Genomic DNA, 27,766 nt, shown 5'->3' with positions numbered 1-27,766 from the left:
AATTTACACCCCTCATGTCCCCCAGATCTGTACTGTAAACCCCTGTAATCGCACCAGACTCCACGCCCTCCATGAACCCCACTGCCCCTGAGTGCTCCACGTGCCCTCCTCCCTCATATATAAGCTCCATGTGCTGCCCCTCACCAGCTCCCCATGAAGCTCTGTGTACTCTGCACCACAACAGTCCCCCCCCCCCAGCTCCTGCAGCCCGTATTTGCCAGCAACCGCCCAAATTTGGTCACGTGACCATGAAGGATCATGTGACCAGTGACGTCGCAAACCTCCTTCTAACAACTACATTCTAGCATCTACCATAGAGGCAGGGGAGATCCCCCTCCCCCCAACCTTTGAAAGATGGAGCCCGACTATTTCATAGGGAGCGGCAGCGGCAGTGGCGGAGGGGTCCACTCTGGGACCATTATTGGAGACTGGGAGGACCGAGGAGCGGTGAGTGTCCGCAGAACGAGATGAGATGACCCAGGACTTCTAGCTGCTGAATTCCATAGCAACCAATCGGAGGTTTTCATACAGTTCTGTGCCAAGCCGTGTGATTGGTTGCTACTGGCAACCTCAGTGTTTGCACTTCCGTTGATACATGATTTCCCACACCTGACCATCTGTATGCAGCCAACATGGCATCCGCCCCCCTGTTCAAGTGGTTAGTCTGCCCTGTCAGAGCGCCATCACCAGCGGGTAAAACGCAGATGTAGGTAGACTCCCTCATTAATGGTCCTAGTGGGAAATGGAGTGTCCCTTTAAGCCCAAGTCAGACATCTGTGTAGCGTTTTTATGTAATAGTCCCCTGTGTCTGTGAGGTCGGGAAATTGGGCTGTGACTGATCCTGGTGGAAACCCATGTGAAAATGCATGGTGCTGTGGCCCCTGGGGTGTCGCTAGCAGCCAGATGAATGGATTTGTATTGCAGTGACCCTGTCATGTGCTTGTGAAGGACTCCGCTGCCCTGGGAACCCAAGTGGCTGTTTCCAGGAGTAACCGGCATAAACCTTTCTAGCATTGATCGCTTCGTTACCGGCCGCACTTTGTTTTCTGGCAGGATGAAGAATATGCCGAAGCGGAGGACGATGCCGAGGTGCAACAGGAATGTCTGGCGAAACTATCCAGCCGCGACTACATCATGGAGCCGGCTATATTTAACACCTTAAAGAGGTGGGAGCTGCCCCTGTGTGTGCTGTTCAGAAGTACAGGCCCCGGCCACCCCACCCGGTCATGTGATGCATTCAGACCGGTCCCTACCCTGTGTCTCGTGCGGCACAAAACCCTTCAAAAGGTCTCCCATTTTTACACAAGTGGGGCTTGCTCCAAAATCTGTGACTTCTTGAGGCCAATAAACTGGTGTACAAATGAGAACGTCTGTGACTTTCTCTCCTAGGCTAATACTAAGGTATGCCATGATTTTCCTGAAGCTTGCAGGTGACTAATGTTGCACAGAAGACCCACCGAAATGTGAATTGTGACTCTCCTCTTGTGTGCAGGTATTTCCAGGCAGGTGGATCTCCAGAGAACGTCATTCAGCTCCTGTCCGAAAACTACACTGCGGTAGCCCAGACTGTGAACCTGTTGGCGGAATGGCTCATCCATTCAGGTACGTGGGGCTTCCCGGGGGTTGACGACTAGTGGTTTGTGGTGTTGAGTCTTGTTGGAAGATGAGAGTATATTGGGCCGATATTCAGCAGAATAGAGATCATTCTACTTGGGACACAGATTGGAGTGATGGCGGAGTGGAGACTATCCAGCCATCGGACATTGTGGCTTAGGCTACTTTCACAAAGATCAGCAAAAAATGCTTCAGTCATGATAATACAACCATCTGCATCCTTTATGAACGGATCCGGTTGTATTATCTCTAAAATAGCCATGATGGATCCGACACTAAAACCATTGTAAGTCAATAGGGGACGGATCCGTTTTCTTTTGTGTCAGAAAACGGATCCGTCTCCATTGACTTACATTGGGAGTTATGACAGATCCGTCTTGCTCCGCATCCCAGGTTGCCCTCAAAAACGCTGCTTACAGCACTTTTTTGTGCGTCATGGGAATGCAGTGAAACAGAACGGAATGCATTCTGGTGCGCTCCGTTCCCTTCGGTTCAGTTTTGTCCCTATTGACAATGAATGGGGACAAAACTGAAGAGTTGTCCTCCGGTATTGAGAGCCGATGACGGATCTCCATAGTGGAAAGGGAAAGCTCAGATGTGAAAGTAGCCTTAGCCGGGACTGTATAGCTGTGATGGCATAGTGGGGGACAATCCAGTCGTGGAACATATTAACAGTGGGGGCGATTATCTAGCTGCGAGACGGGTTTCCAGAGCAGCAGGTATGCAGCCACGGAATATGATGGTGCAGCGGGGACTATCCACATGTGGGACTTGATAGCAGAGCGTCAGCCATGGCAAAGCAAGGAGTTCTAACATTTATACAAAGTCGGCTAAAGAAAAGATCATACAACTGGGAATGTTTAGAAGTCAGAATACATAAAATAACCATATAATCAGTCAGAGATTTCTTTGTGCCTAGCATTGAATATCATTTCATGTTATTTCAGGAGTGGAGCCCATACAAGTCCAGGAGACAGTGGAAAACCACTTGAAAAGTTTGTTAATTAAACATTTTGAACCGAGAAAAGCAGATTCCATATTTACAGAGGAAGGAGAGGTAATTACTAGTAATCTTACTTAAAGGGGTTGTCCAGCTTGGCCGTTTTTCTGGTTGCCCCCCCACCCCCACCTCGTTGGAGCTGCAAAGGGAAACATACCTACCGACTCCCCACCACTGGATTCAGGCTTTTTCCGGTCAATTCTTCTGTCTCAGTGCTCTGGTCCCTGCTTGTCCACTTCCAGAGTGGCCTTGGGTCACGTGTGCTGCTGCAGCCAATGACTGGCTGCAGCGGTGACATGTCTCCCAAGCAGCACATCACTGGTAATTTCTCTGGTAGCAAAACCGTCAGGGTTTGCTACAGTTGCAGTCAGTCTTATCTAGGCAGTCGCCTGTCATCTAAATAGTCTGGACTCCAGGCTCATACATTTTGCCCATTCAGATACATTGTAGCAAATGATCAGGACAGGAGGGATAGATTTAGGTTAGACTGGGTTTGTAGCAAACCCTCCGCTGTGAGACCTATTGGGTCTGTACTGGTTCTCAGCCTCTGGATGTGAATAAGAACGATCCTATTCACTGACAGCAGGCAGAGATCTTGGTGAAGAGGTGAACCTCAAAATATATAAAAAATGTGTAAGCTTTCTGGGCATACAATGGAATTCGCCCAGTACAGGACTATGTCACGCTGTCCTTTTGTCAGTCCTTGGTAAATGTCCAATTGACATGCGTATGGAAAAGTCTCAGTGTCTTGTCCCAACTTTGATTGCAGACTCCCGCATGGCTGGAGCAAATGATTGCCCACACCACATGGAGGGACCTGTTTTACAAGCTTGCTGAGGCGCATCCAGACTGTCTGATGCTGAACTTTACTGTGAAGGTGAGGGACACTTGATAACAATACATTCTTCTGCCTGGTGTGACCAGATAAGATGCAGATTACTATAAATCATCATTCCTTTGTGTCTTCTAGCTCATCTCGGATGCTGGGTATCAGGCGGAAATCACCAGTGTCTCCACAGCTTGCCAGCAGCTGGAGGTCTTCTCCAGAGTGCTTCGTACATCACTAGCCACCATCCTTGATGGAGGAGAGGAGAACCTTGAGAAAAACCTCCCTGAGTTTGCTGTATGTGTTTTTCTCAGTCTTGGCTTGCTGGGACTGGTCATCCGCAGCCTGTTCGCCTCCACTAAGCTTGCTTACACTCTTGTCTCTCCTTCTTGTAGAAAATGGTTTGCCATGGAGAGCACACCTATCTGTTTGCACAAGCAATCATGTCTATATTGGCACAGGAGGAGCAGGGAGGATCTGCCATGCGCAGGATTGCACAGGAGGTGCAAAGATTTGCTCACGAAAAGTAAGAGATTTTTTTATTAGCGGGGCGCTATACTTTCAGTAAACATTTGATATGTGTTAGGAACCTATCAAACATTTAGATTGGTGGGGGTCTGAGCGCTGAGACCCCCACGATCTCTAGAACGAGGGGAGAGAAGCGCTCGCTTTGCATGCTATGTCTCATTGCTGCGCAAGACAGGACCATAGACTTTCCGTTAGTCCGCCTCGCTTCCTTCCTGAGAGAGAACATGCTAAGCAAGGGCTTTTCTCCCCTCATGATAGAAATTGGAGGGTCTCGGCACTCGCAACCCGCCGATCTGTCCTTATGACATATAAAAAGTTTACTGAAAGTACTGTGCCACTTTAAGTACTGTATATATGTATGTATGTGTATATATATATATTTAGCAATAATCCATTACAGAACGTGAACATTTGAAACCTAATATATCTTATAAGGACAAAGTGTCGTCTTCCTCACATTCTAGCCTCCTGTATTTTCCCTATGCCTTGTAAATGTTCACGAAATTCCTTAATAACCCTAAAAATATGTCTAGTGTGGAGAGGTAAATAAAAGACAGGGAGGAGGGGGATGCAGCTGCAGTCACTGTGCCTCAGCCTGGGCCAGGGGAGGAGGAGCAGCTTATGTTTTGAGTTGAACAATATGCCTTTATGGTGGTACTTTTTTGTCCTATTTTACCTGGTACTCAGTACACGAAGCTCAGAGCTTTTGGGAACACAAAAAATTATAATTCAGATATGTATAATCGCACCCAAAACACCACTTTTTTCTTTTCTCCAGAGGCCATGATGCCAGTCAGATAACTCTTGCATTGGGAACTGCGGCATCTTACCCTCGGGCTTGTCAGGCACTCGGTGCTATGCTATCCAAAGGAGCATTGAACCCAGCCGACATTACTGTCCTGTACAAGATGTTTACCAGCATGGACTCCCCCCCTGTAGAGTTGGTGAGTATGTGGCGGTGGCTGTCATTCCCAGTGTGCACCTTTTGATGACCAGGACTGTCAATTTTCTTCTCTATATGTATTGTCATAATGTATATTATTCCATGTGTAATCCTCTAGGCCCTCCGCAGTGATTGCAATGCATGTTAAAGGGGTTTTCCCGAGACTTTACAACTAATGACCTATCCTCGGGATAGGTCATCAGTATCTGATTGGCGGGGATCTGACTCTCGGGACCGCCACCGATCAGCTGTTTGCAGAGCACTCTCAGTCTAGGCCAGTCTTGACACGTTGATTGGTCACGTGATGACTGTGTAACATTGGAATACATAAGATTAGTACCTCTATGTATGCTTTATAACATCCTTTCCTGCATCTTGCCTTGTTGATCCCGTAACTTGTACGTGTTCCATACGTATGCTTCCTTCTCTCTTAGATCCGTGTTCCTGCCTTCCTGGATCTTTTCATGCAGTCACTCTTCAAACCTGGTGCTAAGATAAACCAAGACCACAAACATAAATACATTCATATATTGGCTTATGCTGCCAGCGTGGTGGAGACGTGGAAAAAGGTATGCTGTGTGCTATTTAAGAGGAGAACCTGATCATGGCATTGATGTGCCACCTTGGAGAGTAACCCCATATGGATATGGCATGCTTTTGTACTTAAAGGGGTTGTCTAAGCTATAGATATTGATAACTTCTCCTCAGGATATCAATATCCAAATGGTGGGGGGCTGACACATGACCCCCTTACAGATCAGCTGTTTTAGGCAGCAGGGCACAATAAATCATGGGCCATTATGGTTGTAGAGATACCAAATTTATATGGTATTTTGTACGATAATTTTTATTTTATTTTTTTTTAAATAATTTGTTGCGGTGTCCAAAAACCATTTTTCTGTCGCATGTTTTATGAGGATGGGCAGTTTTCATTGGTGGCCTTCTAATGCTTGTCTTGTTTGCCGCAGAATAAGCGAGTGAATATTAATAAGGATGAACTGAAGCCCACATCTAAAGCGATAGAGACTGTCCATAATCTGTGCTGCAACGAGAACAAGGGCGCATCTGAGCTTGTAGCCGAGCTTGGCACATTGTATCAGTGTATCAGGTAGGTGGTGAAGATGCAGGGTGGTCAGTGGCATTGCTACTTAAGGGCACTTTCACACTAGCGTTATTCTTTTCCAGCATTGAGTTCCATCCTAGGGGCTCAATACCGGAAAAGAACTGATCCGTTTTATCCTAATGCATTCTGAATGGAGAGCAATCCGTTCAGGATGTCTTCAGTTCAGTCTTTTTGCCTTTTCAGGACGGAGATAATACCGCGGCATGCTGCGGTTTATCTCCGTCCAAAATTCCAAAACACTTGCCGGAATGATCCGACATTTTTTCCCATTGAAATGCATTAATGCCGGATCTGGCCCCGAGTGTTCCGGCAAAACGGATCCGCATGCTCAGACCGCAAAAAAATAGAAAAAAAAATAAATGCCGGATCCGTTTTTCCGGATCACACCGCAGAGACAGATCCGGCATTTCAATGCATTTGTCAGACGGATCAGGATCCTGATCCGTCTGACAAATGCCATCAGTTTGCATACGTTTTGACGGATCCGGCGACGGAACTGCCTGCTGGAATCCTCTGCCGCAAGTGTGAAAGTACCCTAAGAATGGTGGGCGTCACTGCGGAGAGGTACTTGGAATCGGGTAACAAAGCTGGATTTTTTTTTTTTTTTTTTTTTTTTGTGCACCAGGTACCCAGTGGTGGCAATGGGTGTTCTGAAGTGGGTCGACTGGACGGTATCAGAACCTCGTTATTTCCAGTTACAGACAGATCATACTCCTGTACACCTGGCCCTGCTGGACGAGGTGAGTGTGGCAAGGTTTGTAGAAATATATTGTATTTAGGCAATTTTAGCCATGAGAGTGTTTTCTGACCGGTCTGCAGGAGACAGTGAGCATATGCCGCCTGCTATTCACCAGGGACGTGAATTAAAACGGGTCCTTTCTATAGTATTAGACTGATAAATAATAAGCTTCCTATAATATTGTACACAGACGTGTCATTATATACTACTCCTTTTATATAAATGTATTATCGGAATGGAGGTGAATGCAACTTAAAGAAACACTCAGGAAAAATCTAACACTGCATTAGGCCTATTTGAGGACTGAGAGGGCGGTGTATGACACATGGGGGATCCCCCCCCCCCCCCCCCCTTCTCCTTCCACTAAGCATGTCCCACTCTCACTAGGAGCAGGCGATGCTGAGCAGGAGAGCACACAAGCAGGAGGATGATGCTCGGCCTTCCCTCATCAGCCCAGCAGGCGTGACGACCGCATTGCACTTGCTGCTATGGAAAACGTAGACCAGGGAATGATGCCCGGACTGTAACGGATGACAGACGCATCAGCCAGATTCGACTAAGATACCTGAATCGGGCTGCTGTGACTGTCGTCCATTACAGCCAGTACTCGCACAGTAATTATTACCATGTGTACTGGCGGACGATGCCTGGGCCCGATTGCCTGGGCAGCCATGCTAATGCAGGCCGTGTCGCTGCTGCAATGGACCGTACCCAGATTTAACTAAATGGGTATCTTCACATGAAGGATTTATTGCACGGACCTTCAGTCTGTGCTGAACAAATTGCTGCATGTTCTATCTTGGTCTGTTTTTCCTACAAGACCCAATCACGAGTTTCTAGTCGTTCATCTGAAAGAGGCCTTACATAGGGTGTCTGTTCCAAGGAATGTCCTTTTTGATCCCATTTGTTTTATCTATTCTTGGCGACATGATTTGAGGACTCTCGGTGCTTCCCCTGTCTGACCCACATGTGACAGAAAAGACAATGATTTTCATTCAAAATGTACAGCAAGAAATAGTGTTTCCAATACTGTGTCCTTTCACTGACTTGGCAGATCAGCACTTGTCACCAGCTCCTCCACCCGCAAGTCCTGCAGCTGCTTATTAAGCTGTTTGAGACGGAGCACTCGCAGCTGGATGTCATGGAGCAGGTAAGTGGCTGCAGTGAATAAAGTGCTTGTCTCATCAAATGCAACTTCTTGTCTCCACAATTTTGCTCTAAAAAATATTACCCCCTTCTCAGAACTCGCTGTACTGAATGTGCCCGTTGTTATCAGATCTTACAGATAGGTGGTAATTAACGGAAATGTGCCACCAGAAAATGACCTATTTTTTTTAAAGGGAGTCTGTCACCTCCCTATGGCCATATACAGTGCTTACATTGCCCTATAGCACACCTAGACATGAATGTTATGGTACCTTTGTCTTTACACTTGCAGAAGCTGGAAAAACTAACTTTGATTCGTATGCAAATGAGCACTCGCAAGTGCCCAGGGGCGGCGTTCACTGTGTTGGTGCCCAGGCTGCCCTGCCTTTTTTCATTGTTCCCCAGCCTCTGCCTATGCCCGCCCTCCTATTCCCTTGCGTCATCCTTCGGTCCGGCCGAGATCCCGCTCCTGTGCACTGCCTCGCCGGGACGGAGCATGCGCACTGCGATGCCCATTGTGGGCACGGCATCGCTTTACCAATGCACATGCGCCGGCAAACGCCACATTGCCGCTGTGCGCAGGCGCGGGATCTCGACCGGACCGAAGGATGACGCAAGGGAATAGGGCAGGCATAGGCAGAGGCTGGGGCGGGGAAACAATGAAAAAAGGCAGGGCAGCCTGGGCTCCAACACAGTGAACGCCGCCCCTGGGCACTTGCGAGTGCTCATTTGCATACGAATTAAAGTTCGTTTTTCCAGCTTCTGCAAGTGTAAAGACAAAGGTACCATAACATTCATGTCTAGGTGTGCTATAGGGCAATGTAAGCACTGTATATGGCCATAGGGAGGCGACAGACTCCCTTTAATCACATTTTTATGTTTAACATATATTTGTAAAGAATTTTTATGATATTTTTAATTTTCCATGTCAACGTCTATATTTAACCAAAAACCATAAAATCCTGCAGTTTTCCCACTGGCCACTATGCCTAATAATGGGCACAATTACCTGCTTATCTATACACAGAGGTGATACCATTACAGGCAGGATTAGAATGACAGATAAGACAGGGTGCACCTGTCTTTCCTTGTATAGAATGACCTCTGCAAAGGTCTCGCCCATATAAGTCAATGAGGTCCCCTCCAGACCATTGTGTCTGTGGACTGTATGTGGCCAATGTAAAGTAATTTTCTTAATGCTTTTTAGATGCTGTTATGAACAGCTCAGTCAAGATGGCCGCCCCCAGAATCATGTCAGTAAATAAAATAAAATAAAATCTACAATCAGAAAATAAAACAAGGTTTTATCTGGCAGAAATTGTGAGCTGCAAAAGCCATCCCAAACCGCCAGCAGTACCTTCAAGTAGCCGGCAGTGAGTTTCTAATGAGGCAGAAGAATGAAAAACGTTCTTTTATCCTCCGTCCGCGCTATTTTCCAGGCAGGCTTGAAGTCAAGGGGGGCAGCGGCCTCTTTGCTTCAAGTCAAGGTAACCGTGCCCCCTTCCTTGCCCCTTCGCTGTGACTGACCGCGCTTATGCCCGACAGCTGGCGTCAGTCACAGGCGAAGGGGCAGGGAAGGGGGCGCGGTTACCTTGACTTGAAGCAAAGAGGCCGCTGCCAGAACAGACAGAAGTCTTCCTGCGAGAGGCAAATGTGTAGAGAGACAGAGAACGTCGGGTTGTGAATGTTAAACCGAAAGGAAACAGTAGGTCTGCCACCCTATATCGGTCCTGGGAGAGGGACCTGCAGAGCCTGCGGGACCCAGAACCCAGATGGGCGAGTGTTGTGCTGTGTGTGATACTCCTCGTCCACACCACACGAGAGGATTGGATTCTGTGTTGCCTGGATCACTGTCCGTCCCCACAGACACCCATGTTTTTGTCATTAGGATGACACAGGTGAGGGGGGAAAGTTAGACCAAGATTAGGAAACGGGCAATCCAGTTATCGTACTGATTGATCACATTCCTCTTGTCTTTTTTTTTTTTTTTTTTTTTCTCCTTTCTTTCCTCTAATCTTATTTCTTTCCTTTGGTATAGTGTAAACAGCAGGATGGGCGCAGATTTTAGTATTGTGTCATTTAGAAGAGAACCACAGCTGGGGAATCCTAGTATTACATGGTGGCCCTCCATTTTGGCTCATAAGGAGGTGAACCCTGAGCAGGGGGCCTATATCCATAGGTTACACGGAAAGGGTTATCTTCACGAGTTAGCCCTGCTATGAGAATATATGGGGTCATCTATCAAACTGGTGTAAAGTAGCACTGGCTTAGATGCCCACAGCAACCAATCAGATTGCACCTTTCATTTTGGACAGCTCCTTTGGAAAATGAAAGGTGGCATCTGATTGGTTGCTGTGGGCAACTAAGCCAGTTCTACTTTACACCAGTTTGATCTAATGACCCCATTAGTGTCCAATTTAAAAGAAAAAATGGCAGGTCTGCCATATTCATGAGCCTGGGTCATTCCCTATAGCCTATTGGAAACGGTCAACAAGTTTGGTGCTAGACACCCCTCTAACCGCTTCTGCCGAGCTCTTAAAATACAATCAAATAATTTGCTTTTGAATTACCGTACAGTTTCACATGTAAAGTCAGACGTTTCCCAGAACAAGCCGCGTGCAGACATTGAGCCTTCAAGGGATATTGAGGGATTTCCGCTCTGAAGCCTGCAGAATTCTGTCTATAATATAGTGTTTAATTCATCTTCTTCATATGCATATCTTAATTTAGCTGGAGCTGAAGAAGACCCTGTTGGACCGAATGGTTCACCTGTTGAGTCGAGGGTATGTGCTGCCGGTTGTCACTTACATCCGCAGATGTCTCGAGAAACTAGACACCGATATCTCTCTAATCCGATACTTTGTGACAGAGGTAGGTCACGTTCATGTGTCCCCACGGTTCCATTACCTGTAAAGTAGATCAACCTTTCCCCACCTTTTATACATTATAATTTTTCCTCCTAGGTCCTGGATGTCATTGCGCCTCCATATACCTCAGACTTTGTGCAGCTTTTCCTTCCCATCCTAGAGAACGAAAGTATAGCTGGCACCATTAAAACAGAGGGAGAACATGATCCTGTGACAGAGTTCATAGGTAAGGGAAACATTCAGAAGAAAGCTAGGAGGTTGAATTAAGAATAGAATTGTCCTCCTCAGTATTGTCTACGGTTCACTGACCTGTAATATCAGTGTGCCAATGTCCCCTACTGCAAAAATACATATCTTGGCCAGCAGGTGGCACTAGTCATCTGTTTACCCGTTACCTGCAGTTATAATTGTGGGCACTAGAAGGCGCAGTATACCTTGTCACTAGGGGTAATGTTGATGCTTCATCCGAAGTCGCTTCGTTCAAAACTTCTGAATAATACTGTATGGAAATCCGTCTCCGTACAGTATTAGAATGTATAGGCTCCGATGAGCCAAAGTTAATTATTCGCAAAGTCGCGCGTGACTTTGTTGAATAATTTTGGTAATTGATTTTTAAAAGCTGAAAAGATCCTTAAAGCTTGAAACTGAACTCTGCGTCGGAACCGAAGCCGACTTTGTGAATAGCTAACTTCAGCTCATCGGAGCCCATACATTCCAATACTGTTCGGAGATGGATCTGTGTGCAGTATTATTCCGAAGTTTTGAAGGAAGCGACTTTGGATAAAGCATCTGAAGATTGCTTCGCTCATCACTAACTAGGGGTCCTTTTTTATGTAAATATATCATAAAGTGTGGAAAACTTCTAATATTCATGTCGCTCTGTTTTGCTATTTCAGCTCACTGCAAATCCAAATTCATCATGATAAACTAACCAGCTGGAGAGAACCCAGTCCTGGACGTGGAGTGAGGGGCAACTTCTCTCTGTTTTGTTTTAGTTTTGTTTTTCCCCTAATTTGTATATATAGCACCCCCCTACATTTTAAGAAGTTTTGGGATTATTTTTATGAAATATAAAATATTATTTTACAAATTTGATTTGTCCATCTTTTTAAGCGGGGAGCGGTGTGTGAGAAGCCAGCATTGCTTTTCTTTGCCGTGTGTCAAATTTCTTCTTGAGGGACATTATTTTAAGGGGTTCTGACCATGTGGATGAAGTAGATTTGGCTTCCCTAGAATTCGTCCTATGGGAGGCATGTACAGAGCAGTACACGTCTACTCCTTGTACTATGGAGGTTCAGACTTTTGCACATAGGACCTAGCCTACAGGCTTGTACTATGGAGGTTCAGACTTTTGCACATAGGACCTAGCCTATAGGCTTGTACTATGGAGGTTCAGACTTTTGCACATAGGACCTAGCCTACAGGCTTGTAACTATGGAGGTTCAGACTTTTGCAACTAAGATCTAGCCTACAGGCTTGTAACTATGGAGGTTCAGACATTTGCACATAGGACCTAGCCTACAGGCTTGTACTGTGGAGGTTCAGACTTTTGCACATAGGACCTAGCCTACGGAAGCCCAGGAGATCCAGCCTGAGCGCCTGGTTTCCTAGGCAACTGTGTGAGACGCTGACAGTTCAATTCAGTGCAATACAGAAAACCATATGGCATTCCTTTGCTTCTGCGCCCTGCCGTGTGCCCGTACAACAGTTTACGATCACAAACGGGGTGTTTCTGTGAACTACAGAATCAGGGCCATAAATATTGAGTTTTGTTTGGCTGTAAACCTTTGCTTTGATACTGGAAAAAATTTATTAAAATGGAAAATCTGCCAAAAAAGTGAAATTCAGAAATGTCATCTCCATTTTCCTTTTAATTCTTGTGGAACACCTAAAGGGTTAACAAAGTTTGTAAAATCAATTTTAAATACCTTGAGGGGTGTAGTTTTTAAAATGAGGTCATTTTTGATGGTTTCTATTATGTAAGCCTCACAAAGTGACTTCAGACCTGAACTGGTCCTTAAAAAGTGGGTTTTGGAAATTTTCTGAAAAATGTCAAGATTTGCTTCTAAACTTCTAAGCCTTCTAACGTCCCCAAAAAATAAAATGTCATTCACAAAATGATCCAAACATGAAGTAGACATATGGGGAATGTAAAGTAATAACTATTTTTGGAGGTATTACTGTCTATTATAAAAGTAGAGAAATAAAAAAAATGTAAATTTGCTAATTTTTCAACATTTTTGGTAAATTTGGTATTTATTTATTTTTTAGAAATACAAGTGAAATTTTTTGACTCCATTTTACCACTGTCATGAAGTACAATATGTGACGAGAAATCAGTCTCAGAATGGCCTGGATAAGTCAAAGCGTTTTTAAAGTTATCACCACATAAAGTGACACTGGTCAGATTTGCTAAAAATGGCCTGGTCCTGAAGGTAAATGCTAGCTTGGTCTTGAAGGGGTTAAGAGAACAAAAAGCAGCATAAAGTTCAGCCAGGTTCCCTTTAAATCATGGATGCATAATACATAGACAGCGCTGTCAGTATCTTCATCTGTCTGTTGCTGCAAATTCCCATCAGTAGGTATAATGGTAATAACCAGTACCACTTGGGCTTCGGCGTTGTTGAGGATCGCGGTGCCTCTCGCCTGTTTTTTTGTATGACGGGTGGTCAGATTGCACATGATACAGGGTATTCTTAAAATAGAGCAAGATAAAAATCCTAATCTATACAATGGAGTTTTTTCATAGTCCTAGATATTAAGAGAAGGAAAGACGTCTTGTTGGCATTGCGCTCCAGTCACTGTCAAAGCAACAGAACCTAGATGGTGCTGGGATTCTCTGGGGCTGTATGCAGCTTCTGGCCTGAGATTGTCATTGTTGGCAAGGGGGGGAAATGCAGCGTCTGTGCTGTCAGACCACTGCATCATCATGGGACTATTACATCTCCATAAACACAGTCCTCTTCAATGGCCAGGTTATAGTCCGCTCCCTGACCTCCTTTGTACGTGCTTGTCACTATTCGCAGCCATCCCATTTCACCCTACAAACAAATGGAGACATGTTAAATGCAAATTTTGCTGTAAACTCCACCCTATGCATTGCAAGGGCTATAATCCTTGGTGTAAGGCTACATGCACAAGACAGTGGAAAAAGAAAGCCATAAAAGGGGTTATCCGGTAATAAATATCAGATTGGCGGGGGTTCCGCCGCGGCCCCTTCCTAGGCCATGTGACGTCACCGTACATCAGTCACATGGCCTAGTTGCAGCTCAGCTCCATTGAAGTGATTGCAGCTGAGCTGCAATACCAAGCATAGCCACTATACAATGTACAGCGCTGTGTTTCGGAGAGATGTCTGGAGGCGGCTGCTCTCCCCAGAGCCCCAGGGGAACGAGGCGGCTCCCTGAAATAGCTGATCGGCGGGGGTGCAGAGACTTGGACCCCCGCCGTTCTGATAATGATGACCTGTAGGATAGGTCCTCATTATATATTACCGGGTAACCCCTTTAAAAAAAACTGACATGCTGTCAGTTTTTCATGGCCATTGTGCATGAGTGTGTGCATCCATTTTCTGGCCATGTATCCTCTTTCAGTGGCCGTTTTGCATCCATTCAAAACGGATGTTGTGTTTTGTTTTTGTTTTGTTTTTTAACAAACCCAACCCCTGCAGTGACCTCAGTAAACCTAATGCTGCCTGAACATCAAATGCCCCCTTTAGTAGCCCCCAATATATATATTGTCCCTCAGTATATTGAATGTCCTTGTTAGGCCCCTTTCACACGAGCGAGTATTCCGCGCATGGAATCCGGACCCATTCATTTCAATGGGGCTGTGTACATGTGCGTTGGTTTTCATGCATCACTTGTGCGTTGCGTGAAAATCGCAGCATGTTCTATATTCTGCGATTTTCACACAACGCTGGCCCCTTAGATGTGAACAGGGCTGCGTGAAAATCACATCACATGCACAAGCAAGTTTTTCACGGATGGTTGCTAAGAGATGTTGTTTGTAAACATTCAGTTTTTTATCACGCGCGTGCAAAACGCATTTCACCGGGGTGGGAAAAACTGAACGTGATCGCAGGCAAAATTGAATGACTTTGACTGCGAAATCGCGCATTTTTCACTGAACGCATTCGCAACGCATCCAGACCTAATCCGGACACGCTCGTCTGCAAGGGGCCTTAGTGCTTAGTACCTCATTCACTTGCAGGCACTGGAGCACTTGCTCCTCACTAGAGGCAGTAGGACCCGCACCAGCGTGATCATGTGACATCACGCTGCTGGGAAGGAGAGCAGGTCCTGCTGCCTCAAGTGAGGAGCAAGTGCTCCAGCCTTTACAAGTGGATGATTTTTTTTATTTTATTATTATTTTAACCACTGAAAGGCCCTTTTTTTAACAGTGCACCCGTTTTTAACCACTGTTAGACGGGTGCATCCTATCTAAACAGACGTTAAAAACTATCCCATTGATTTCAATGGGGTACGTCTGTCCTATTTTTTGACGGCCATGTGAATAGCCCCATAGACTTTAATTGGTTGTAAAAACGTCCATCATATTGCTGTTTTTCATTGTTCTGTGCATATAGCCTAAAGCCTTATGCACACGACCGCGCCGTTTTTTTTGCGGTCCACAAACCGCGGATCCGCAAAAAACGTAAGCCGCCAGTGTGCGTTCCGCAATTTGCGGAACTGAACGGGCGACCCATTGTAGAAATGCCTATTCTTGTCCACAAAACAGACAAGAATAGGACATGCTATATTTTTTTTGCGGGCCCACGGAACGGAGCAACGGAGGCGGACAGCACACGGAGTGCTGTCTGCATCTTTTGCAGCCCTATTGAAGTGAATGGGTCCGCATCCGAGCAGCAAAAACGGCGGCTCAGATGCGGACCCAAACAACGGTTGTGTGCATGAGGCCTAAATCGGACAGAATTTCACACAAGGATAAGCAAACTATGGATAGGAAGTCTACAATATGCTGTGATTTCAGTGCTGAGTTTTTTTGCTGCAGGTAGATGGGGTTTTCAGAATTCATCCTTGTGCGCTGTACTGTAAGTTGCACTGGTTGCAGAAATCATCGGCAGTATTTGAAATTGGCCTATCCCATTCATCTGATTGGGTATTGCAGAAACCCGTGCACATACTGCAGTAACAACACCATGCATATGGGCGGAATAGATTTTCAGTTAGAGAAGTTTCTACAACACATCTGCCACGTGTGAACAGAGCCTAGTAGTCACAACTACTATCTATGCGTTCTACAACAAGCGTTGATCCGGACCAATTGCTTACCCAAGGTTCTCCCCAGGAGTTGCGAACCACCCAGTACTCCACTCCATTTTCATCCACGCCCCATCCAGCCACTGAGACAATGTGATTCACCATCGGATTTGGCTGGTACTCTGCATACAGACCCCCAGTATAGGCATCAAGCTTTTCTGTAGCCATTATTCCACAGCTGAAGAACACAACAATAAAAGGGTTAATTTTGGGGTTTACTAACCACGTGTACTGACGGTTAAAGGGTTATGCCATGATTGATGTGAAAAATGAAAATCAGACATCATAGAGCACATGACAATATCTTTCTAACAAATCTAGAACCAGCCCTGTACCTCCCATGGATCTAGAGATCTCCACATTTATTGCTACATTCTCTTCAGCCTGGCAGCTCACGGGGCGTGCCCTTTCTGCTGCAGCTCTCTCTGACCACAGACTGGATCTGCGGTTTGCCTACCGCAGAATGGACACGATCATGTGCATGACGCCTACGACTGTAATCTTGGCCACAACACTTGTCACATCGCTAAATATCTCTGTCTACCAGCGCAGCCACTAAATGGGGTCACAGCACGACTCGGACCCCCGCCGTTCTGATAATGATGACCTGTAGGATAGGTCCTCATTATATATTACTGGGTAACCCCCTTTAAAAACAGACACGCTCTCAGTTTTTCATGGCCATTGTGCATGAGTGTGGTGCATCCATTTTCTGGCCATGTATCCTCTTTTAGTGGCCGTTTTGCATCCATTCATGTGTTTGGTCACAATCGAACAGAGTTTCATTGAAAAAATTCTGACATAATAAGGGAGATTTATCAAAAGCCAATCAGATTGATTCTTTCATTCTTCAAAGGATCTCTGAGAAAATGAAAGGTGGAATCTGATTGGTTGCTATGGGCCTCAAAGTCAGTCTTGCACCAGTTTTGATAAATCTCCCCCAATGTGCTCGAGTGAAGGCGTCCTCAGACTGGTTTCCATGGCCCAAGTTATTTCCTCCAGCTGTCCACCTCATTCCCACAAATGGTGGGTAGTAATCTGTGTGTAGAAAGGAAGACTTGATCCTCATTAAAGCTGAGCAAATCAGTTCTAAACTAATCTAATTTGACCTAAATTTTCCAAAAATTTGTGTGAAATCCAAAATGGCATAAGCCAGTTTTCAGATCTGAACAAAGGAAAATGAAGGAGGATCACCAGACCCCAGGCGTTGTGGGTATACTCAACGGTGGACATTTCCACCAAATAACAAAGATTTTTCGGGCCATTTTTTTAAAACAAAATCCTACAGTGCAGTTTATTTCTATAGGCTGTTTGTTACCCCCCACAACCGTGCGTTTACCCACAGCCATACATGTGGCTGTCACTTTAAAGGGGTTCTCCAAAGCTGTAATTTCAAGAAATTTGCTCATCGCTATGGCTCATCGTTCTCTGATGTTCCTCCTCGATCATTTGCATATCCTACACCATATCATCCACCCACGGAGCAGATGTAACCACTTTACTGTAGATCCCTTATCTACCTGGAGGCCGAGGTTCACAGCTTAAGGGCTCATGCACACGGCCGTTGCCTGGCAGTGCCCATATTGAGGCCCACAAACAGCTTGAATGGGTCCGCAATCTGGAAGGTCGGTGCGGAACGGAGGCACAGAACCCCGCAAATTGTGTATCCGCAAAACACGGATACCGGCCATGTGCATTCCACATTTTAGGGAACTGAATGGCCGGCCCCTAATAGAACAGTTCTATCCTTGTTCATAAAAGAGACAAGAATAGGACATGTTCGATTTTTTTGCAGGGCCGTGGAATTTAATAGATCTGCATGCGACAGGGTGGCGCAGTTCTGTTCATCTGCATTGTGTTGGGCCATGCGCCAATTTAGTTAAAATAGTCGCATTGGGAGGTAGCAGCGGGGCCGCAATATATGGGCACGGGCCACGTGCGCACCATATCACTTGAATGGGTCTGCAGTCCCGATGATACGGTGCGTTGCGGAACGGAGGCACAGATCGGAAGCACTACAGAGTACTTCCGTGGGTTTTCTGTCCGTGCAAAAAAGCAGTGCAGTCGGATGCTGACGTCTACCCCAAGTGAATGGGTCTGCAACCACAGACGGTGGGCACACGGTCAGTGCCCCTGCATTGTCCGCGGCACGGGCCCAGCCGGTGCACGTTTGTATGCATGAGTCCTTAGGGTACCTCTTTTCTAACAGCAGAAGTAGCCATCTTTCAGTGATACTGCCTCAGTTAGTCCCTAGTCTATTGCCTCCATTGCTGTAATGAAATGAGCCGTTTCTTTTCTCACCTTATGGGTCCATTCTTGTAGATCTCAGCCATCATCTTCTCCCTCCCGCTGACCGCGCCGTAGTCACCGACTTTCCACAGGGTGTAATTGGAGAGGTAGAAGCATTTGTTGAATGTGGAGCAGGTACCGCATTGGTTGAAGTTGTTGCACTCTAAACCATAAGGAATAACATTGCAAATGAGATCCACACCCTCAGGCAACTTTGACCGATTGCTTTGTGCACATTATTATGCATTCCTTTTATTCCTTTGCCTTTCTGTATCATTTTTATCCTTTGCTGTATGTTTAGAAATAATCGAGCAGAGCTTTCATGAAGCTGTATTTTGTACCAGAATTCTGTCTTGCGATACAAGGTCGCAGGAGTGCGCAAGGTTGGGAGTTCTAGGGGCCATAACTGCTGCTCACAGACGGGTGAGGGGATGGTGCTCAGCTAATGGGGGGCTGCTGCAGCCTGACACAGATTTGTAGGGAGGTGGGGGCGTCTGATCTTCTGGAACACATATACAATTCTTTATATATTTCTCACTGTTTTAATTCCACTATAAGATAAAATAGTAACAATTTTGTGTAATTTCTACATTCATTATTCATTTTAGGGGAGCACTATAGCTGGGGGGTTTTAGGGGCACTGAATTAACACCTTTATGGGAGTACATTGACAACTGGTAATGGCTATCAATGTTATGGAGGGACAGGGATATCAAACTTGTGTCCCTCCAGCTGTTGCAAAACTACAAGTCCCAGCATGTCCTGATAGCAGTAGACTGTCTGGACATGATGGAAGTTGTAGTTTTGCAATAGTTGGAGGGCCACGAGTTTGACATCTCTGTTGTAGGGACTGTCCAAGATACTAACTTTAATAACCTTAACAAAGAATAGGCCTTAAATGTTTGATCATTTGCGGAAGGTGTGTGTGTGTGTGTGGGGGGGGGGGGATCTGACTTTCGGAAGCCTATTGTCAAGCACAAGGAAGGAGCTGCTGCTTTTCCCATTTACTTGAAAGCTGCAGTAAAGGGCACACAGCACTTGTAGGGCACCATGGTTCCCTTAGGCCTCCTGTACACAAACGCGTGCGCCCGGTTGCCGTATTGCGGACCGCAATGGGTCCGCCCTTGAATGGGTCCGCAAATCCGGAGATGCGGAAGCACGGAACGGAACCCTACGGGAGCACTACGGAGTGCTTCCGTGGGGTCTCGTCCCGTACTTCCGTTCCGCAAAAAGATAAAATATGTCCTATCTTTTTGCGGAAAGGACGGATCGCGGACCCATTAATGTGAAAGGGTCCGCGATCTGCTGCGGCTGCCCCACGGACGGTGTTCGTGCATTGCGGCCCGCAGCACGACCGCGGGGCGTACACGTTCGTGTGAAGGAGGCATTATCCTGAAGAACCCCTTTAAATATAGGCAGCCAGAGGTTCACTCATATGTGTGACAAACCCCTGTGTATATCCCTGAATATAAAGAAAGAAAATAACAAAAAGACAAATGAATTATATGTGATAAAAATGAGGGATGACAATGGCCTATAAAGTTACCTGCCATGAACAAAGGGTGACCTATCTGATACTAGTGAGAGGCTCCTACCCTGGTCCTTGGCCTGGTAGTTGTTGCAGGTTTCATCCGGGATTCCATGTTGGTGAGCGTAGTCCCACACTCCTCCGTGATCACCACCATTGCAGGTTCCTGACTCTCCACAGTCAATCACGTTCTGCACAGACAGGTATGCTGATGGCCACACGCCTTTCCTCTTAATATTAATCCGATCTGTAAGGAAACCATATCGTTTTCAATTCTAAAGTGTGGAAAATGATGGCGTTTCTATGGCGGTAATCATCTTACATCTCATTAAGATGATTACATGATTTATGCACTCATCATTCTATCTTTGATGTAATGCAAATAAACTATTCATGTTCTGACCTCCTGATAAACTTATGTTTATTTACTACCTGAGCAAGCAGAATTGCAGTGTAAAGCATGGGGGAGAGCGCAGCAGTTCCGAGCAATATCTACCTATGGATGCAGGTGGATTAGCACATATGTAGTCAATATGATTTCTTTTTACTGTGATGATCACATTTGTGGAACAGGAAAGGGGTTTTCTGCAGGAGTTTAAAGGGCCTCTGTCAGCAGATTTGTACCTATGAAACCTGTTACATGTGCGCTTGGCAGCTGAGGGCATCCGTGTTGGCCCCATGTTCATATGTGACCGCATTGCTGAGTAAAGTTATGTTTTAATATATGCAAATGAGCCTCTAAGAGCAACAGGGGCGTTACCATTACACCTAGAGCGTATGCTCTCTTTGCAACTGCTGCACTTTGATTGACAGGGCCCGACAGTGTAAATGTGATCACACCTGGTCCTGACCTCCTGAAGTCTCTCAGGCTGGGTTCACACTTGAGCGTTTTACAGCGCGTTCAAACGCGCTGTAAAACGCTCAACACATGAAAACCAATGCTTCCCTATGGCCCTGGTTCTCACTTGAGCGTTTTACAGCGCGTTTGAACGCGCTGAAAAACGCCCTACGCTCAAAAAAGTTCTTGAGCTTCTTTGGGGCGTTTTGTCGCGCGTTTGCGGCCATAGGACACTGCTGTCAATCACACAAACGCGCGTAATACGCGCGTTGACTATGGACAAAAACGCACGTTAAACGCGCATATCAAATACGCTCAGGTCTGATCCCAGCCTCAAAGTGGAGAGGGTGCAGCGGTTGCAGAGAGGGCAAAGCCTCTAGGTGTAATGGTAACGCCCCTGTTGCTCTTAGAGGCTCATTTGCATATAGTAAAACATTATTTTTCTCAGCAATGCGGGCGCATATGAACATGGGACCAACACAAAATTCTTCAGCTGTCAACAGGTCAACCAGTTTCATGGGTACTAATCTGCTGACTAATGCCCTTTAACATCCATAAAATATATTAAAGGGATTCTGTCATCAGGATTTCACATTAAGGCCCCTTTCACACGGGCGTTGCGGATTGGGGCCGGATGCATTCAGGGGAAATGGTGCGATTATGACACTAAAACAAGTCAGTTTTCACTGCGATTGCGTTCCATGTTTGCGTTTTTTCTGCGCGGGTGCAAAACATTGTAATGCGTTTTGCACGCGCGTGAGAAAAATCGGCATGTTTGGTACCCAGACCCAAACCCGGACTTCTTAACAGAAGTTCGGGTTTGGGTTAGGTGTTGTGTAGATTTTATTATTTCCCCTTATAACATGGTTATAAGGGAAAAGAATAGCATTCTGAATACAGAATGCTTAGTAAAATAGGGCTGGAGGGGTTAAAAAAAAATACAAAATAATTTAACTCATCTTAATCCACTTGATCGCGCAGCCGGCTTCTCTTCTGTCTTCTTTTTTGAGGAATAGGACCTTTGATGATGTCACTACACTCATCACATGATCTTTTACCATGGTGATGTATCATGTGACGGACCATGGGATGAACGCAGTGACGTCATCAAAGTTTTTTTTCCTGTGCACAGCAAAGATGAAGACAGAAGGGATGCCGGCTGCGTGATCAAGTGGATTAACGTGAGTTATATTATTTTTTTTAACCCCTCCAGCCCTATTGTACTATGCATTCTGTATTAAGAATGCTATTATTTTCCCTTATAACCATGTTATAAGGGAAAATAATAATGATCGGGTCTCCATCCCGATCGTCTCCTAGCAACCGTGCGTGAAAATCGCACCGCATCCGCACTTGTTTGCGGATGCTTGCGATTTTCACGCAACACCATTAACTTCTATGGGGCCTGCGTTGCGTGATAAACGCACAAAGAGGAGCATGCTGCGATTTTCACGCAACGCACAAGTGATGCGTGAAAATCACCGCTCGTGTGCACAGCCCCATAGAAATGAATGGGTCCGGATTCAGTTCACGTCACGCATTGCACCCGCGCGGAAAACTCGCTCGTGTGAAAGGGGCCTAACACATCAGTCTCCTTGATTTAGTTTAAAATATACTAGTCTTATTGCCATGTCTTGTCATTTTTGTAAAAAAAAAGAAGCTTTTATTCATATGCAAATTACCTCCCTCTGGCCGTTGGAGCCCAGCGACGCCCCACTGCAAACTATTCACTACTTTCATCGCTGACGTCATTGTTCTGGTGCGCCATAATCTCGCTCATGCGCCCTGGATCCGCTCGTCAGCGCCCGTGCAGGATGTCCTGGCAGCAGCGTCAGCAAACGAAGCGCGCATGCGCCAGCTGTCTGCGCACTTCGCTCGACCCGGAAAGGAAGAGCGGAGTGGCGCGAGATCCCTGACAGGTGGAGGACCGAGGTGCAGGAGTGGAGGCACGCTGGCAGCTGGCGCATGCGCGCTTCGTTCGCTGAGGCTGCTGCCAGGACACTGCAAGGGCGCTGACGAGCGGATCCAGGGCGCATGCGCAATATTACGGCGCACCAGAACAATGACGTCAGAGATGAAAGGAGTGAATAATTTGCAGTGGGGTGGTTCTGGGCTTCAAGAGAATGGCAAGACATATGGCAGTAAGACAGTATATTTTAAACTAAATTGAGGAGACTGATGTGTTCATGTGAAAAGCGCTGTTGCTAAAATCCTATGTTGCTCCTAATGTTACAGTGCTGAGCAGCTCAATGTTATACTACCGTCCTGTGCGAGGGAAAACTGGTCACCAATGTTGACAGGTGTGTGTAGCACAGTACATACAGGACCCAAAGTACTGGAAAGACCTCCATTCATACAAGCCAAACTTTATTTACTAGAGCCTGGACAACCCATGCAGTGTGAATTTGTAACCCCGTTCTTCTGGCAGGAGGCACTGGGCACAGTTGGACTCACCTGCCATGGCGCTGGTGCTCCCGTGAGCCCAGCATGATCCACAGTACTGTGGGATGTGCTGGTTTCGTGTAGAGCTGACATAGTTGGTCCCATTTATATTACGCCAGTCCCAGACCTTTGGCAGACTTGTTATTGGGATGTATTCATGAGGACGTGCGTAGGTCCTGTGGAAAGGTGAGATAATTAGAATAGTCAATAGATATGAATCTTTACCTGTAGCCCACTGTATTATACAAGGAATCATGGACACCTTGCTGTAAATTATATGACTGTACATCACCAGGTGTGTATTATGCGATTCTGCAGCAGCTGAGGTGTGTATTAGGAGGTTCTGCAGCAGCTGAGGTGTGTTTTATGAGGTTCTGCAGCAGCTGAGGTGTGTTTTATGAGGTTCTGCAGCAGCTGAGGTGTGTATTATGAGGTTTTGCAGCAGATGAGGTGTTTATTAAGGGGTTCTGAAGCAGCTGAGGTGTGTATTATGAGGTTTTGCAGCAGATGAGGTGTTTATTAAGAGGTTCTGAAGCAGCAGAGGTGTGTATTATGAGGTTTTGCAGCAGATAAGGTGTTTATTAGGAGGTTCTGCAGCAGCTGAGGTGTGTATTATGGGGTTCTGCAGCTGGTAAAATGTGTATCATAGGATTCTGCAGCAGATGAGGTGTGTATTAGGAGGTTCTGCAGCAGTTGAGGTGTGTATTATGGGGTTCTGCAGCTGGTAAAATGTGTATCATAGGATTCTGCAGCAGATGAGGTGTGTATTATGAGATTCTGCAGCAGCTAAGGTGTGTATTGTGAGGTTCTGCAGCAGCTGAGGTGTGTATTATGAGGTTCTGCAGCAGCTGAGGTGTTTATTATGAGGTTCTGCAGCAGATGAGGTGTTTATTAGGAGTGTCTGAAGCAGCTGAGGTGTATATTACGAGGTTCTGCAGCAGATGTGGTGTGTATTATGAGATTCTGCAGCTGCTGAGGTGTTTATTAGGAGGTTCTGCAGCAGCTGAGGTGTGTATTAGGAGGCTCTGCAGCAGCTGAGGTTTGTAATATGAGGTTCTGCCACAGCTGAGGTGTGTTTTATGAAGTTCAGCAGCAGCTGAGGTGTGTATTATGAGGTTCTGCAGCAGCTGAGGTGTTTATTAGGAGGTTCTGCAGCAGCTGAGGTGCGTAGTATGAAGTTCTGCAGCAGCTGAGGTGTTTATTAGGAGGTTTTGCAGCAGCTGAGGTGTTTATTAGGAGGTTCTGCAGCAGCTGAGGTTTGTAATATGAGGTTCTGCCACAGCTGAGGTGTGTTTTATGAGGTTCAGCAGCAGCTGAGGTGTGTATTATGAGGTTCTGCAGCAGATGAGGCATTTATTAGGGGGTTCTGCAGCAGCTGAGGTTTGTAGTATGAGGTTCTGCAGCAGCTGAGGTGTGTATTATGGAAGTTCGGCAGCAGCTGAGGTGTGTATTATGAGGTTCTGCAGCAGCTGAGGTGTGTATTATGAGGTTCAGCAGCAGCTGAGGTGTGTATTATGGAAGTTCTGCAGCAGCTGAGGTGTTTATTAGGAGATTCTGCAGCAGCTGAGGTGTTTATTAGGAGGTTCTGCAGCAGCTGAGGTTTGTAGTATGAGGTTCTGCAGCAGCTGAGGTTTGTAGTATGGAAGTTCTGCAGCCTTCTCCGTCCTATCATAATGAATCATATTAACCGGCACCTATAATTGGTATCTGCATCAGGAAGTGACTACTCAGGTTTGTTTTGGGAATTTTTGATATCCAAGTCTCTGGAGCTTGAAGCGCTTTAAAGAACCTCTTATTACAAGAGCCTCTGACTCCGCACAGGGATTGCTCAAGGAGACGCCCTGATTTATTTCACAATCTAATCTTGAGATTTGTGACGGAAACAGCTATAGATGGTTGAGCTTAATTTATTTCTGTACACATCAGCACTCCTCATACCGCCAGGTCTACAGATCCCACCGATTTCCATGGAATCTGCTTAAAAACCAATCAAACTGACTGTGTCTGGCCACCTTAACCCTTTCTGGAAAATAAAGTGGAGTGAGGTGCTTCCATTCGCTATTTGTTTGGGGGGGTGAACCTGCCCAGGGGCCATGTCCTCACCATAAGGTAACAGCATTGACCTTGAGGCCCTCAAAAGGCTGGAAATAGCTTCTCCTTCCCTTCTGTAAATCAGTCTGCAGCAACGAGAGTTGTCACATGACCTGACTGGGCACAACTGTACCATCCAGTAGATCTTATAGAGGACCTGTTACTTCTCCTGTTCTGGAACATCTATTCTTATGACTGTGTGTTGTGCCATTCCTTTATTAATCCCACAGTCTGACACTATCCAATCAGTGCTGCCAGTGTCAGACTGTTCAGGGAGACACCCTTCAACTGGTAACACCCATCTGGACCTTCATGGCAAACTGCTAGACATACATTCATAACTTCTAGCAGGAATAAGAAAGGAATGGCATATCATAAAGTCAGAAGAATAGATGTTCCAGAATTGTTATTACATGGTAAATGCAAGTAAACAAGTCAGGAGAGGTTACGGTGCACTATTTATGATATTTTTTTACTGCGGATTTGTTGTTTATGTCATCAACCCCATCTATGGGGAAAACCACAGAAAGTGTGGAATCGCACAAACAAGTGACAAAGTGACATGCTGCAGATTAAATCCACACAACAGGTCAATTTCTGCATGGAAGAATTAGCAATTTGCGGTCTCCAATGCACAGGCAACATCTGTGAGACGGCCAGGAAGGATCGGGACCCATTCAACTTGAATCGCTCCATGATCCTTCCGCACCGTAAAAAAATAGAACATGTTCTATTTTTTTTTTGCGATGCGGAGGCACGGACAGAGACACCACGGAAGTACTTTGTATTGCTTCCGTGGGGTCCCGTGCCTCCATTCCGCACCGCAGCTCCGGATTGGGGACCTATTCAAGTGAATGGGTCCGCATCCGTGATGTGGAGAGCACACGGCCGGTGCCTGCATATTCTGGACCCGCTGTTTGCGGGCCGCAATACGACCACGGCCGGGCATATTGCGGCCTAGGATATGCCCCCATTGTCTGTCATGAGACAACCCCTTTAAAACGGAGGCCACAAAGTACAGGAGGGCGCACCGCGCATGCGTGACCGCCCTCCATTTATTCCTACGGGAGCGCCGAAAATAGCCGAGCGCTGGCTCGGCTATTCCTGTACTCCCCATTCATTTCATTGGGACTTCTAGCTAAGTGCGCTCCTTGACTATTTTCGGTGCTCCCATAGAAATGAATGTAGGGTGGTAAGTATAGCCCCCCCAGAATTAATAATGCCCCCATTAGTGCCCACAGTAACAGTAATGCCTCCATTAGTGCCCCCCAGTAATATTAATGTTGCAATTAGTGAACCCACTGAGTTAATAATGCGTCCATTAGTATCCCCCAGATTTAATAATGCCCCTATAAGTGCCCCTCAGTAATAGTAATGCCCCCATTAGCGCCCCCCAGAATTAATAGTGCCCCCAATAATAGTAATGCGTCCATTAGTTCCCCTCAGTAATATTAATGCCCCAATTAGTGCCCCCCAAAATTAATAATGTCCCTTTCTCACCTCATCCATTGATGGCGCCGCTGTGACTGGAAGCTCAGGACAGGATCTGCGCTCCACCGTGATGACGTCCTGGTCCTGAGCTTCCAGTCAGCAGCGAGTGACAACTGCCCGGGTGGCAACCCTATGTAGCCTGATGGTGGGACTGAGAAAGTCAAGCGAGGCTAAAAGTCCAGACAAAGGGGATCAGAACTGGAGAATCCATGGGTTTTAGTTGCAGCCTATATTCTCCCATAGGAAACTTTGCGATCAGTCGGACAGTGGAGGTCCTTCATTTGTGGTTGGCGAAGTCTGAGGCTGGGATTTGTAGTTCTGCAGCAGCTGTAACTTTTCAGAGAAGTCTTTCTATCCAACCATCTAGTGGACAAATACCATTGTCACTGACCTGGCAGCAGGACCTACCTCACTCCGAAGTTGCCCCTGGTTACTGGTTTGTAGCAGTGCTGACCCTCCTGAAAGTAAAGCCCCCCATGAACCCAGGAGAGGATGGCGAGGAGCAGGCTGTGTCTGTACATGGTGGAGAACAGAAATCTCTCATGTGATAGGCAGGAAGGGACGGTGTACAATCACTGGAGGCACTTCCCCTATTCATGACTCACTGGCAATTTTTTTTTTTTGAAGCCTTAAAGAGGTAGCATCTTCTGAATAAGTGGGGGGAGGGGGCAGGCGGTGACTGCACAGATCTGAGGTGTACATTGCACACAGGCATTCTTCGTCACAAAGAGCCTGCATGGAAAGTCCCAGGGCTGTGCGCCAGTCACATCATCACATGCATGAGCAAGTCTGTGGTGGGAATGTAGAAGTGAAAGCTGAGCTTTATGTATCCAACCGCTGTATAATAAATGATACTGAAACCGTGGCGTGCAGACAAAATTGACTTGCTCCACTTATATGTACAGTTGTGTTCAAAATAATAGCAGTGTGTTTAAAAAGTGAATAAAGCTCAAAATCCTTCTAATAGCTTCTATTTCCATACACACAAATGCATTGGGAACACTACACATTCTATTCCA

The 27,766-nt window shown here is 46.2% G+C and overlaps 2 protein-coding genes across 2 annotated transcripts; one reads left to right on the top strand and one right to left on the bottom strand.

Annotated features, from left to right (window-relative positions):
- The first annotated feature begins 282 nt into the window (after positions 1-282).
- On the top strand, positions 283-11,872 carry NELFCD (negative elongation factor complex member C/D). The gene is made up of 15 exons (XM_040437373.1): positions 283-447; positions 1,054-1,166; positions 1,493-1,602; positions 2,562-2,671; positions 3,384-3,491; positions 3,585-3,737; positions 3,836-3,966; positions 4,747-4,912; positions 5,346-5,480; positions 5,880-6,019; positions 6,660-6,774; positions 7,828-7,923; positions 10,650-10,790; positions 10,883-11,012; positions 11,683-11,872. The coding sequence occupies exons 1-15, from the start codon at positions 355-357 to the stop codon at positions 11,715-11,717; spliced, it is 1,776 nt and encodes a 591-aa protein (XP_040293307.1). The 5' UTR covers positions 283-354; the 3' UTR covers positions 11,718-11,872.
- Positions 11,873-13,143: 1,271 nt separating this feature from the next.
- On the bottom strand, positions 13,144-27,308 carry CTSZ (cathepsin Z). The gene is made up of 6 exons (XM_040436323.1): positions 27,156-27,308; positions 23,178-23,341; positions 19,953-20,132; positions 18,370-18,520; positions 16,081-16,246; positions 13,144-13,827 (listed from the first exon to the last, which is right to left on the bottom strand). Exons 1-6 carry the CDS (start codon positions 27,266-27,268, stop codon positions 13,714-13,716), a joined length of 888 nt encoding a protein of 295 aa, XP_040292257.1. The 5' UTR covers positions 27,269-27,308; the 3' UTR covers positions 13,144-13,713.
- Positions 27,309-27,766: the final 458 nt, after the last annotated feature.

This window comes from Bufo bufo, chromosome 6, assembly GCF_905171765.1.
Source record: "Bufo bufo chromosome 6, aBufBuf1.1, whole genome shotgun sequence".
In the NCBI taxonomy this organism is placed as follows: Eukaryota; Metazoa; Chordata; class Amphibia; order Anura; family Bufonidae; genus Bufo; species Bufo bufo.
Note: the sequence above shows the minus strand (reverse complement) of the source record. Positions and strands in the feature narration are given on the sequence as shown.